This window comes from Haliotis cracherodii, unplaced genomic scaffold (genome assembly GCF_022045235.1).
Source record: "Haliotis cracherodii isolate W230 unplaced genomic scaffold, xgHalCrac1.p SCAF_36, whole genome shotgun sequence".
Classification (NCBI taxonomy): domain Eukaryota; kingdom Metazoa; phylum Mollusca; class Gastropoda; order Lepetellida; family Haliotidae; genus Haliotis; species Haliotis cracherodii.
The window spans coordinates 685,370-699,932 of record NW_027266293.1 but is presented as its reverse complement, the minus strand read 5'-3'; the positions used below and the strand labels follow the sequence as shown (position 1 = coordinate 699,932).

Below are 14,563 nucleotides of genomic sequence, written 5' to 3'. Positions count from 1 at the left end.
CCTGAGTCAAGCACATGTGAAGGCAAGGGTTGCGTGTAAATACAAAAGACAAAATAATTTCCATAACAATTAGAAATCAGCTATTAGCAGAGATAATTATACGTTCCCGACTACATCATGAACATATGTTTGTGAAATATAAAATGGTGGTTATACCAAGTATTCACGAAACAGTCATTGTATCCTGTCCAACATGTCGCACTATCACAAACACGTGCAAAGGCAAGTAAATTGTTCTCCAGAAAGACATTGGAACATACGGTACAAGTCAAATAGGGTAATTGCATCAGTCATCATGCCTCACATTTGGACATATCTGCATGTCTTATCCTCTGTTTATAGATGTTTATGACGCGAAAATCCATGTGAAATGTGGGAGGAAAGCCAAAAGTGATGCAGGTGTCAGACGTTTACCACTTGGGTGAAACTCACGAGCACGGGTGCTGACAAACCTAGAAACATAATCGGGGCGAACCGGGGTTCGAACTCACAATTTCTGGCGTGTTCAAGGGACACAACTCTGCTCAGCGAATCGCGGCGCCTCAGACAACTGGGCCACCTGTGCCCCCTACAATCGTGATGAACTGGACATGGCACCACTTATCTTGCCATACCAGAAACATTTGCACGTGTCAGTAGTTCAGTCAGTGTCACTGTCTCACCACTTGGACAAAAAGGAATTAAAATGGAACAAATACATTATTAGCACTTGTCAGTTGTGAAAAGTACAACACGAAAGGATATATGTGCTGTATAACCATCATTCTTGGTAACATGTGCTACAGTAACTGTTGCTTACAATATGACCGTTTTCGAGGTGTTCCCACCCTTTTAAAAACCTTCTAAATAACTATGTGTATTACTTCCGAACATTTTGATTCACCAATTAAAACACACACCTTACATCATTCTATTGTTTAAATGCGCCTTTTTTTCCGGAATGGACAGTTAGTTGTCAATTACTCATTATTTTGAACAAACATTTCAAACAGTAATTTACGCTTCGAATACAAGGGACTATTATATTTTTTGACACTCGAATGAAATTTCAAATTTGGCCAGAAAAAATGTTGCCAGCGGGGTTCGAACCCATATCGTATCATGTGATGACGTGTAATATGCGACGGCGACACATGACCGCGAATTGTGAATGTAAATACTGAATGGTTTCAAATATGTGTGTAAGCCTTAAAATGTGAGGTGAGGTAATATGTGGGCTAAAGGTCTTTCGCCTGTGTGTGTGTGTGTGTGTGTGTGTGTGTGTGTGTGTGTGTGTGTGTGTGTGTGTGTGTGTGTGAAGAGTCTACTTGTCGTGGTTTGGAATCCACGAATCACCCAAGTTATGATATTTGGTGTTGTGGCCGTGGTTTCACTAAATTATTAAGTATCTACATGCTGTCAGTTTCATCACATATTTGCTGTGTTAAATAGCGGTGTTACTCCTCACTCAGCAGCTCACACGCTACTTGCAATATCTTATACTGTGTGGGACGATGGCCTACATCTATGTGGATTAAAGAGAAGGAGGGTGATGATGAGGAGGAGGAAGATGAAGATGATGATGATGACGAGGATGAGGATGATGATGATGATGATGATGATGATGATGATGATGATGAGAAGGGTGATGATGATGAGGTGGAATGGATGATGATGAGGAGGTTGATGATGATGATGATGATGACGAGGAGGAGGAGGAAGAGGAGGAGGATGATGATGACGATGATGATGAGAAGGGTGATGATGATGAGGAATGGATGATGATGAGGAGGGTGATGATGATGAGGAGAAAGAGGGTGATGATGATGAGGAGGAGGAGTAGGAAGAGGATGATGATGAGGAGGAGGAAGAGTGTGAGGATGATGATGATGAGAAGGGTGATGATCATCATGACGAGGAGGAGGAAGAGGATGAAGATGAGGAGGAAGAGGATGAAGATGAGGAGGAAGAGGAGGGGATGATGGTGATGAGGAGGAAGAGGAGAGTGATTATGATGATGATGATGATGAGGAGGAGGAGGAGGGTGATGATGATGATGAGGAGGAGGAGGAGGGGGAGAGCTTGATGATGATGATGATGAAGAGGAGGGTGATGATGATGAGGGAATCGAACCCCGGACCTTCCGTTCTCCGGGCGGACGCTCTACCATAAGACCACGGAGGCGGTCAGGAGGAGGAAAAGGATAATGATGAAGATGATGAAGATGATGATGATGATGATGAAGAGGAGGAGAGTAATGATGATGATGATGAGGAGGGTGATGATGATGATGATGATGATGATGATGATGATGATGATGACGAGGAGAATGGGGGAAATGATGATGATGATGAGAAGGAGGTGGAGTAGGAAGAGGATAACAACGCCCATCAAGATTGTTTTATATAAAAAATATGACTTTTTTGTAATATATTGCAATATAACTTAACTGAAACAATACTAGATGTCTATAATATTACGAATAACTGGTACAAGAACAGATAAATCTAACCTAATAAATAAAATCTAATTTTCGTACCATTCCGTATTTCCGCTGTCGTTGTTTCCTCCCTGGACGATGGCCTCGCCACACATGTACTCAATGCCATACTACATAGAATCACAACATAGTTGACGGGTTTCATGTTGCAAGTGTGTTACAGATCACTCTGTCCGCACCAGCGTCGGGAGTTGCAAATGGTGTCAGGCAGACGAATTCGTATATTATACATTGAGAGCCTCCAAAGCAAAGCAATTCAATTTATACAGCTGCACACATGGCTCGATAACGTGGACGTACTGATCAGTGTCCTGAACACTTGGTCACTGTTAGTGACCAAAGATTTTTTAGAGTTTGGCTATGCATTTGTCGCCCCATTTCGAGTGGATTATTTGCATGATAGTCCACGAGCGTGACTGCCACTTGGCGTTTTGATATGCATGGTAGTAGAAAAGGAACAAAATTGGTCCATATCTGATATAAAGCGCATGATATGTGTGCCTAAGCATTGAGAGCCCCAGCACATTCATAACTATTTGTATGAATCGTTACATGTCTCGACAACGCTGAGTGGCAGGAAAGGAAACATTCTTGCTTACATGTCTTATTTATAGTAAGATCGTGATACAGGCGTTTGTATCACACAAGGAAGTAAAACGTTGACAGTATTGGTTGATACAAAAAGCATTGACAAAATTCATAGGAGGCTACGTGAAACCTCAGTTTGTATTTGCCAAGGATAGTTGCCTGAATGGAAACCCAGGGCCCACCCAGTTACAATCGACCTTAGGCGGCTACCGTTGACTTTATAATCACCATACAATTGTCCTATTTCACTTGCACAAACCGATCTAAGCTAAGATTGAAATCTTCCACGGTGGATGTACGAATATCTTAAACTCAACTCCTGTCTACAGTTGTCTGCAAACGGGCATAGCTTGCTGCGCATACAATAAGTGGAACCGGTAACGACACACAACACGTACTTCCCAACATCACACCTTGCGCAGTTTCAAGAAAGGTCCCAATTATTTAAAGGAAACGATTACTAGAATGATGGCATATATTCTTGTCGGCATTAATACTGTCGTGATTTAGGAATTGTTTCCTATTGCAACTTGAGAATTACCTACTCGTGTTTTTTATTAAAAGTATTGAAATACGAATAAATATATTATTCAGTGACACAATTGTTATGAAATAAAAATAAATAATAAGGAAAATATTTCCGAATAACATAACACGTTAATGCATGATCGTCATCGATTTGGGGGAACTTTTCGTAAAACCCCTAAATATATCCTTCATGTTTTCGGTTTGTTGTCATAATAAATGATCTTATGAGTACTTTAGAGTTGCTATATATAGTTATATATATATATATATATATATATATATATATATATATATATATATATCAACGCTACAGTTGCACAGTCAAATCAATTTTTTGCGACAAAATTCCACCAGATATTTCATCAATGAAGGCATTATCCTTTTTGCGACAAAATTCCACACACCCTACATCCCCACCCACACATCCACTCCGTCCCACACTCTCAGCCCTACCAGAATATCGGTCCCTTATTTAATTTGTGCAAATTAATCTGGTTCACAAGGCATACATCTGTTTTTCTCCTAAATTTTAAAAGTGCACGATTTGAACTTTAACGTTATGTAATGCATTATCTTTTTAAAATCGTGACAGATTAGTGTTTACGAAAGCCAAACATGATGTTTCACAAGCCAATCCTTGAAGCTGAAGGACAGAGAATCAGATGATGAGTCATGTGCTGCACAGGAATATAATTGCAACGTAGATACCGAAACAGGCACACACGAACCCGTTCATGACATGAAAGCATGAAAGTTGCTGAATACTCGTGTCAAAATTTCGTTATCTGTTGTCACGACTTGGCAACACCTGGTCTCTTCCAGCACCACAGCTGACCTCCACACGTTGAGTAGTATTTAGCTTCGAAACACTGATAAGCGACATTATGCTTCTTCATGGAGTGACAGTCAGAATGTTCCGAGATGTAACCATCCTGTGGTTGTTAGGGTTGGCTTGGATACAACCGTTCACTGTGTCCATGCACACAGAAGATATCACGGTAAAAGTGGACCATGTCTTACAGGAAATTGATGATATGTTTGTTGGTATCACCATGGAAAGCGGTCAACTGAAATCCAATCTGACGACCCCAAATATCAGGTATACATCATTACATTTGTATAACTATGTGATTTGTTTGCAACGAAAATTGTTTTTTTCGGGTTAGTGGAACAAATCCTTGTCGGGAAACGAATAGACCAACTATATGTATTTTCAGAGTCAGCAGATTTTGGTTGGTTGGTTTTTTGGTTAACGCCGCACTCAGCAATATTCCAGCTATATGACGGCAGTCTGTAAATAATCGAGTCTGGACCAGACAGTCCAGTGATTAATATCATGAGCATCGATCCGCGCAATTGGGAGTGATGACATGCTTCAACCAAGTCAGCGAACCTTACCGCCTGATCCCGTTAGCCGCCTTTTACGACAAGCATAGTCCCCTTTATCGGCAAGCATGAGTTGCTGAGGACCTATTCTACCCCGGAATCTTCATGGGTCCAGAGTCAGCAGAATCCGTCAACAAATGTTTCGTGAATTCAGTTTTGTCACTGATTTATGTTGTGTCTAGCTTATCCTTGACAACCTAATGATTGACAGAAATCACTTACAATTATCACCTTCACCTTCACTGAAGACTTCGCTTACTTACAGTCTGTCGTCTCTTAACAGTGTCAGAAACATATGATTGTGGTTTTGGTTCCCAGATTCGCCCAGATAATGGTGCTGGGATTGTTAGCATCATACTCATGGTCGCTGATTTCACCAAGTTGGTCAACTTTTAAAACATGCATGACCTCGGGCTTTCCTAGCACATCAAGCTGACAGGCCGTATTGCCACCTGAAATCTCTTTAAAGTGGCGTTAAGCGTGACTCCTTCAACACATACTATCGCTTCAAGCGAATGGTAATGTAATGTAACGAGACAACATGAGAAAATGGGGGACATGAAGCCGAATACGTCATGGGCATTATCAAGGGAATGATGATATTATACACTGAAGAATGCATCTTCAGCTTCTAGTTTCATATCCAAGATGTTTACGGGTGGTATTGTCTGCTAGATGAATAAAGTTTGTTAAAGATGGTTATAGCAGTGTCATATATGAATGTAAGTTTATATAAAACAACCTTTTATAACAGGTCGCCCAAACTGTTCGCTCTTGGAAAAGCCTTAGCGCCAGGGTATGTGCGAGTTGGAGGAACATCAGGGGATCGCTTGGTGTTTGACCCGAATCGCAACCTAGACACTTCGCTGCAGTATCATCTCCAAGGTGATAGCAGTATATTTTATCATTCTTATATCTCCCTTGGTGTATTTGTCACCAGAAGGAAAACCTTATTAAAAAGACCTGGCTAAACAATACAAAACATTCCATGTCTAAAAATAATTTATTCTTTTGGAATAACCTTTTTGGTATGATCACTGTTTCTGTTCTACTGATTGCCCAAGAAGAGTTCTTTGGGTAGTATCGGTTATATCGTACCTGTAGGGGTAAATGATTTGGTTATTTGTTTCATGGTACAGTTATACATTATTCACCCAGGCCCCTTGAATCCCGTAACCCCATCTGCCAGGCATTACTACTGACGCTCACATGTGTTTAAAGAACCTTACTTCTTTCTGAGATTCCTTAGTCCCAGACATTCCATAATCCGGGCGATAAACGGGGAAAGGTACTTGGATACACGAGTTGCCACTGCGTCTTCTGAACCAGCGAATGACGGATTTCTTTATTTACAAACTCTCGTCCATAAGTAGCTATTCAATATGTTTATACCTTTGTGGTTTGAGAAAGTACTAAACATATAATAACTGAACCAAAACGGATAATTTGAAACATATTTTCAGCTAACAACTGGGATGCATTCAACGAGTTTATTCACAATACGGGGCTGAAACTGGTGATTAGCCTCAACCTGCTGCTGCGTGATGGAACAAAGTGGAACCCATCAGATGCAAAGCAGTTGCTAAAATATTCCTCTGACAAAGGGTATCCTCTTGCAGGGATTGAACTGGGAAATGGTAAGTTTGAAGGCATATAGACGTAGCATTAACCAGACATAGATGACATATCTTTGGGCATTCTGAGTAGAAGAGGTGCCAACCATCTGCACTTATGTGTGTTTATGATGCGATGTATTGCCATGCTGGACAATTTGGGTCAATGCGTGTCTTCACACCCTACCTCCATGGGATGTGGCTCATAATGTCAATTATTACATACAGGATTATAAATAACCGAGTTAATAAAAATCGTATGTGCACTAGTTCAAATATCACTTCTCGCACACCAGTGTATTGTTTCCGTCATCCAAAAGGCATTGTTGACGTCATTCGAATCTCATTGTGACGTAAGGTGGGAATAACATCACACTAGAAATGACAACATAGCAGAAAATGGCTGACACATGTTGGTGTTCTAGAACAGCAGTGGTGATCAGTGCATTTGTCTAAAGAGGAGCCCAAAAGGATAAAGAAATAGTGGGTAATAAATATAAATTATTACACTCATATGTGTCATACTGACTTTACGAAACTCGTGTAAGAATTCATGTATTATCCTCGCTCTTGCTCGGTAATTCGTGATTCGAATTCGTGAAATCAGTATGACGCAAATGTTCGTTTAATAATCTCTATTTATTAGTTGCCATAATCCAGATGTTGTTGTATCCAGCCCACGGTCGCATAACAACCAAGACATATAAATACGGCATTATATGCTTCCTATGTTGACCGTCACTGGACTCACAAAACTATGGTGTCATTCCTCTTAATACATGAATAACTATATGGTATTTTTGCGATCTGTATATGCAGTATGAGGTATACGTGACTTCAGAAAAAAATAATCCATTCTTACATTCATTATGTTTTTATTCATATGTGAAAAATTTACAGAACTTGATACTCGTGTGTATGTAGATTTTTTTTGCTATCATGCTTGACATATGTATTATCATTTTACGTATGTTTCATGAAGAACCGAACTTGTATTACCGACATAATGCTAGTATCAGTGAGGCTCAGCTGGGTCGCGACTTCATGGAACTGAAGCAAGTTCTGCAAGGAACGGTCTATAAATCCAGTCTCATCATTGGACCTGATACCGCCGGTTATAAAGACACCTTCATAAAAAAGTATGCATAATAAACATCGAAAACCCAATACAGCAGGAAAAGAATAAGCTGTCTGGATTTTCTGATTGAAATTGAACCGAATCTATGCTTACTTTGTGTTGCTGTTATTATTTCAAAATCTTAAAGGAAGCATCGATTCCAGAACCTAAAAGGGGCATGGGTGACCCAGTCGCCTAAGACGCCACGATATGTTGTACAGTGTGGCTTCCTGTATAATTATGATGTTCCAATTCCGGCTTCCTGTATAATTATGATGTTAAAATCCCATGTTCGCCTTGATTATCTTTCAAGTTTTGAAAGCACCTCACTTTTTCTCGAAGGATTCATCTGAGTCACTTCAGTCCAAGAAGCTGACATGGTAATGCACAAGTGATGCCCTGGTTCATTATAGTTATCTTTGATGAACATTTGTCCAATGTGACTTTGCATTTCCAGCTTCCTGTCTCACGGTGGAGCTGGTGTCATTAACGTCTTGACCTTCCATCAGTGAGTACCTTCCTTCAAGGCATGGGCTACCATACAGTTTTAATGCTACGTATAACACTATAGGGTCGTTGATTACAGTCGGAAGAGTCTTCAAAAACACCGACACGTTGAAATATTAGGTAGACGTAGCACAGTAGTGGCCATAGCACAGTAGTGGCTGTACACCGTGTGGGGGTTTATGCAGAATTACATTTAATAGATAACTGTTCACTGTGTTGAGCTTCGAGGTCAACCATTTGTTCTTGAACATTGTCAGGAAATACTGCAAATACCATTTTGACCTCAGATTTCCGAGCAAAATGATGTAAATACTTTTTTGGGCTCTGTTTTAAAATAAAAGCAACACATCCCTTTTTCTAATCATAAGACATCTCTGCTAAATGCAGAGTCCGTTTCATATACGATTGCTACTATATCAAAAACATGTGTTTAGAAATCACTGTCAGACAGTAATGTGAGCATATCCTGCCCAATGGGTGGCATCCGTCACAACCACATGCAGGGGCAAATCAATGTTCATGTTCTTTAGCATATGGCACAGCTCAATACAGGTGATTGTATCAGCCATTATTTTGGTAACTATCCATCTTATTTGAATTCCAACATGTTTGCCATAAACCTTTACGATTTTTTTACTGAAGCCTTTAATGTGTAACCCTGATTAGAGTCTTTGAAATCTTCGAAGTATGAGCATGCCTAGATGTACATCAGATGTTGTGTAATGTAGACAGCAAATGGCATCAAACATTTGTTGTGTGGAAAACAAATCTTTGAAATATTCGTAGAAAGTTGCTGCATGACTGTATATCTAAAGATTTGAAATATATAGACAACAAATGCTTTAATATCTCGAAGGTAATCGGTAAGTTGGCCATAAGTGATGGACAACATATCATCGATGTACAAGAAGCATAGGTTTTAACTTCTTGGCTAAACTGCCTATGTTGTGATGTTGATGATCTGAATAAGGTAACAGGTCAGCATAGAAAAGAGCGCAGTTGATATACATGTGGTTGCCTACTTTTTCACATAGATGCAATCTATGCTATCCAGCATGTCAAATATTGTTTCTTCGGTAAATTCTAGATGACACGTGCTTTAACTTGTGACAGATTATCTTGAATCGTTGAAGGTAGAGATGTATATATAACTATATATGTGGTCACCACATTTAGAGACAAAATGCACATGGGTCAAGAAATGATTTTTTTTTTGGCGTTTGTCGTTTCCCACTCCACATTAATTACTTTCATTTAATCGGAAATAATATCAAATAAGCGGACCAAATACAGAAACGAACACTTTGTATAGCTGGATGTCATCCTTTCTTTGTACACGTGGTTAAAAAATTCCCTGTACAAATAGCTTACTCTTTTCAGATATTACTTTAATGGACGCACCGCCAAGCTGGAAGACTTTTCTAAGTATTCTATAATGAATCGCCTTACATCTACCCTACACTCAGTGATGAATACGGTCCGAAGTCATCATGGCCTGGTGGCGTGGCTAGGGGAGACATCGTCCGGTTATGGGGGTGGCACTCCTGGCATTGCTGACAGATATGTGGCAGGCAACCTGTGAGGATGTCTACGTTACAGTTTCAGTGTCCAAATGAATTTGTTCTAAAGTTGAAAGTGTTATGAATAAGTTTCTTTAATTTAAATACAACATAACAATTTCAGCCAGAGCATCTTCTTGGAATGCCAGCATGCATTGATGTAAAGGCAAGTTGCCTCTTTGTGCTGGTTAGAGGGTGATGATTGCTGTTTATAGTCAATTGAAACTGGTTAAAACTAGAAAGAATTGTAATTCCTTTCGCTCTGAAAATGTCTAATGTTGAAGCTCGTGTGTTCTTAAATATGATCTTGAGATCAATATGACCAGTGAAAAATATTCTCGTTGATTTGCCTTGAAACAAGTTGAGCATTAAGAGCGGCTCATATAATTCATTAATAACATCTGTCATATCACATTTTCAGGTGGCTTGATAAACTGGGTGTATCAGCAAAATATGGTCTAAAAGGGGTTATGCGCCAGGCATTCTTTGGTGGAAATTATGCACTTCTTGACGACAACTATGACCCTAATCCTGTGCGTGAACGTCGGTTATCTCAGTGTTTTAACAATGTCATTTTGTCGAATGTCTGTTTGATCTTAGATATTGTCTCTGTGTTCATGCATATATTCATTGTCTGTTGTCTGTTTTCAAATGCGACCCATTCGACTGAGGCCCAGCATTTTTCTGTACAGAGTTGTGTCCCTTATGCTTACCAGAAACCATTGATCCTCGATTCGAATCCTGGGTTCACCCTGATTACGTTACAAGATTTGTTAGCACGATGCCCGTGCTTATGTGTATCACCAAAGTTGACCTGCACCATGTTATATTTTCAACCAAATGAATATTACTGACATATCGTATGTGTAAGCAGCGTTAAACTGAACTCATTCATTCATGTATTTTCCTTTGTGGATATTCCTAGTCATTATAAGTCACCCGTTCCACCTGCATTGCATATTAGGTGGCCAGGCTCAGTAACTTGTCTTATACAAATTCCCATTCCGACTATCCTACCATCAACCATCAGTTTCCACATCCAGACACATTTTACTGCTTACACCGGCACAAAATAACATGAACACCAACAGTGTCTTTCTCATATGGACACATATCAAAACGTCTTTTGGCAGGACTACTGGTTGACACTTATTTACAAGAGACTTGTTGGCAACAAAGTATTTGATGTTCCTTCAACATCTTCCGACCTCCGACTGTATGCCCACTGTACAAAGCTGAACAAGTGAGTTGTTTCAGCATGTTTAATTCACAACCTGTCTGTACACACATACGTTGTCCACCTTGCAGATTATGGACAAATACAAAATGTGGACCTTGGATAGAGGAGGGAGTGGAACATATCGTCCCTTTTAAAGGACATCACATGAGAAACAAACAGAATTAATACAAAGTCCACGTAACCACAACAGTTTTATTTACACAAATCCCACACGTTTAAAACTTTAATGTGCAGAATACTGTCAGCATGTCTCTGAACAGTAATGCTGTCAGTAGAGATGCACATGACGTAACGATCTGAATGTACATTTATCCATTGACTTATGTAATGGCTATTTTGTTTCAAGTTCACAAGTTACAATGATGTATATTGGTGTAATAGTTTTTTTTATGTGACAATCCTGATCGCGCAAGGTAATCTCAGTATGGTAACGGTGAGTGTGAAGAGAGCAAATGCAACGTGACGAGATATGACGTTACATCAACCATTACCAAACATGGAAACGTCATGGTTAAAGCGCTCGCTCGTCACGCCAAAGACCCGAGTTCGATTACCCATATGGCTCAAATGTGTGAAGTCCATTTCTGCTATCCACCAACGTCATATTGATGGAATATTGCTAAAAGAGGTGAAAACTCATACTCACTCACTCACTTCTTCAATGACAAGCATGTTTTTAATGAAAGTCGTGTCAAATCAAATGGCTAGATTTCGAGAGATTTTTCTCTTGCATTCGCTTTTAATGTTATCATATCTTCTGTTTATGTTCCAGCGTGTACCACTACAAGCCTGGCAGTATCACAGTATATGGTCTTAACTTGCATGGAGACCACGTAACCCTAGCCATATCAGAGGCGCACGGCAAAAACGTGGACATATTCTGGCTGACTCCTGAGGGAGGAGACTTGAAGTCAAAGTTTGTATATAATATGTTTCCTCTCAACCATTCAGTATAAGGATTTTGTCTTTGGTTCTTCAAGTTTCACAAGGCCATGGGTCAGTTCTTGAATAACTGGTTCCTTGGCATTGTCGTCAAATGCAGCGGATAATGGTGAGACATATGTTGTCTGTGAAGCAGCAGATATAAGAGAAGAGAGTAAGCATTTGATGATTTTGTTGCATTCAATCTGAACCAGACACGCGAACGGTATATGAGCTATGGTCCGAAATGACAGGTTGAAAACACACCTTGGCAAACACGACTAACTCCAAGAATATACTAAGTAACTTAAGACGAACTTGAACTTACAAACTTGTGCACATATACAATAGTGGCAGTAAAGGTGAGACAACGGTTGTTGGGTCAACGGATGATCAATACTTAACCTTCATACCAAAATAACCTTTGCAACCTCTTTTTTCAGAAAAGTAGAGGTCAATGGCAAAACATTGGAACTTGTTAACAACCAAATACCACACATTATGCCAAAGTCTTTGGGAACTGGGACGATTGTAGTGCCTCCGCACTCCTTTGGGTTCATCATCATTCCAGACGCCAACATAGCGGCATGCAAATCACAAAGCCATGGCCCCATTATCGGATAATTGAACATGTGTCCTGTCAGGATAAAAGCAGTAATAAATAGTTCACCAACACGTTATGTTTGTGGCTTTTAAATTGATAGTTAGTGTATCTGAACCTTCTCTTGGACGTGCGTTGACATACAATGGACAATAAAATCTGAAAAACCACTCTAAACACATATAACTGATATTTAGACAAACAGCGTGTTTCAAAAATGGCTTGCGTGATGCAAATAACCAAGAGGAATATGTTAAGACGTTCTGTTGACCAACATCTTCAGAATGCCATTGAAGAACGAACTGACGAACGAACTGACATACCAAGAATCATCGGGGCGTAACTAGGATTTTAACACACATGCTCAATAGGCGAATCTTGATGCACGTACTGTACACATCGAATTTAGAACAGCCCACAATGGGGAATCAGAATATCAGTTATGGCCAGAATCCCAAGTACATCATCTTAATCTTAATCTTTATGTGGGAGGAAAGCCAAAAGTGATGCAGGTGTCAGACGTTTACCACTTGGATGAAACCCACGAGCACGGGTATGGTTCTGACAATACTAGAAACATAAGCGGGGCGAACCGGAATTCGAACTCACATTTTCTGGCGTGCCAAGGGACGCAACTCTGCTTAGCGAATCGCGGCGTCTAAGACGACTTGGCCACCTGTGCCCCCTACAATCGTGATGAACTGGACATGACACCACTTATCTTGCCATACCAGAAACGTTTGCAAGTGTCAATAGTTCAGTCAGTGTCATTGTCTCACCACTTGGACAAAAATAAATTAAAATGGAACAAATTCATTATTAGCACTTGTCAGTTGTGAAGAGTACAACACGAAAGGATACATGTGCTGTATAACCATCACTCTTGGTAACATGTACAACAATTGCTTACAATATGGTGTTTCCATACTTTAAAAACCTTCTAAATAACTATAAGTATTACTTCCGAACATTTTGATTCACCAATTAAAACACACACCTTATATCATTCTATTGTTTAAACGCGCCTTTATTTTTTCTGGAATGCACAAACAGTTGTCATTATTTTGAACCAACATTTCAAACAATAATTTACGCTTCGAATACACGGAACTTTTTTTTTTTTGGCACTCGAGTGAAATTTCAAATTTGGTCGGAAAACATGTTGCCAGCGGGGTTCGAACCCGCATCGTATCATGTGATGACGTGTAATATGCGACGGCGACACATGACAGTGGATTGTGAATTAAGCTACTGAATGGTTTCAAATATGCGTATAAGCCTTAAAATGTGAGGTGAGGTAAAATGGGTCTAAACATCGTGCGCCTGTGTGTGTGTGTGCGTGTGTGTGTGTGTGCGTGTGCGTGTGTGTGTGCGTGTGTGTGTGTTGTGGTTTTAATAACACGAGTATGTGTGAAGATTTTGATTGTCGTGGTTTTGAATCCACGAATCACCAAGGTTATGATATTTGGTGTTGTGACCGTCATTTTAGGTTTCACTAAATTACTAAGTATCTACATGCTGTCAGTTTCATCACATATTTGCCGTGTTAGATAGCGGTGTTACTCCTAAGTCACTAGCTTACACTCTACTTGCATTATCTTGGCTGCATTGTAACTTAAGCTGTGTAGGCCGATGGCCTACTTCATGCTCAGTATAGACAAGGTGGTGGAAGAGGGTTAGGATAATGGTGATGATGAGGAAGGTGATGATGATGAGGAAAAGGGTGATGATGAGGAGGAAGAGAAAGAGGAGATTGATGATGATGATAAGGATGAGGAAGAGGCGGGTGATGCTGCTGCTGCTGATGATGATGAGGAGGAGGAAGGTGATGATCATGAGGAGGATGAGGAAGAGGAGGGTGATGAGGAGAAGGAGGAGGAGGAAGAGGAGGGGAGGAAGGTGATGAGGGGGAGGAGGACAAGAAGGAGGAGGAAGAGGTGGGTGATGATGATGATGATGAGGAGGAGGAGGAGGAGGAGGAGGAAGAGGAAGAGGAGGGTGATGATAATGAGGATGAGGATGAG

The 14,563-nt window shown here is 40.2% G+C and overlaps 1 protein-coding gene and 1 pseudogene across 1 annotated transcript; both read left to right on the top strand.

The window, feature by feature from the left end:
- Positions 1 to 14,563, top strand: part of LOC139477808 (uncharacterized) — a 174,529-nt pseudogene that overhangs the window by 58,511 nt on the left and 101,455 nt on the right.
- Positions 4,463 to 12,613, top strand: LOC139477790 (heparanase-like). The gene is made up of 10 exons (XM_071260207.1): positions 4,463 to 4,694; positions 5,736 to 5,866; positions 6,445 to 6,618; positions 7,577 to 7,733; positions 8,169 to 8,219; positions 9,599 to 9,796; positions 10,199 to 10,310; positions 10,911 to 11,020; positions 11,790 to 11,933; positions 12,382 to 12,613. The coding sequence occupies exons 1-10, from the start codon at positions 4,480 to 4,482 to the stop codon at positions 12,560 to 12,562; spliced, it is 1,473 nt and encodes a 490-aa protein (XP_071116308.1). The 5' UTR covers positions 4,463 to 4,479; the 3' UTR covers positions 12,563 to 12,613.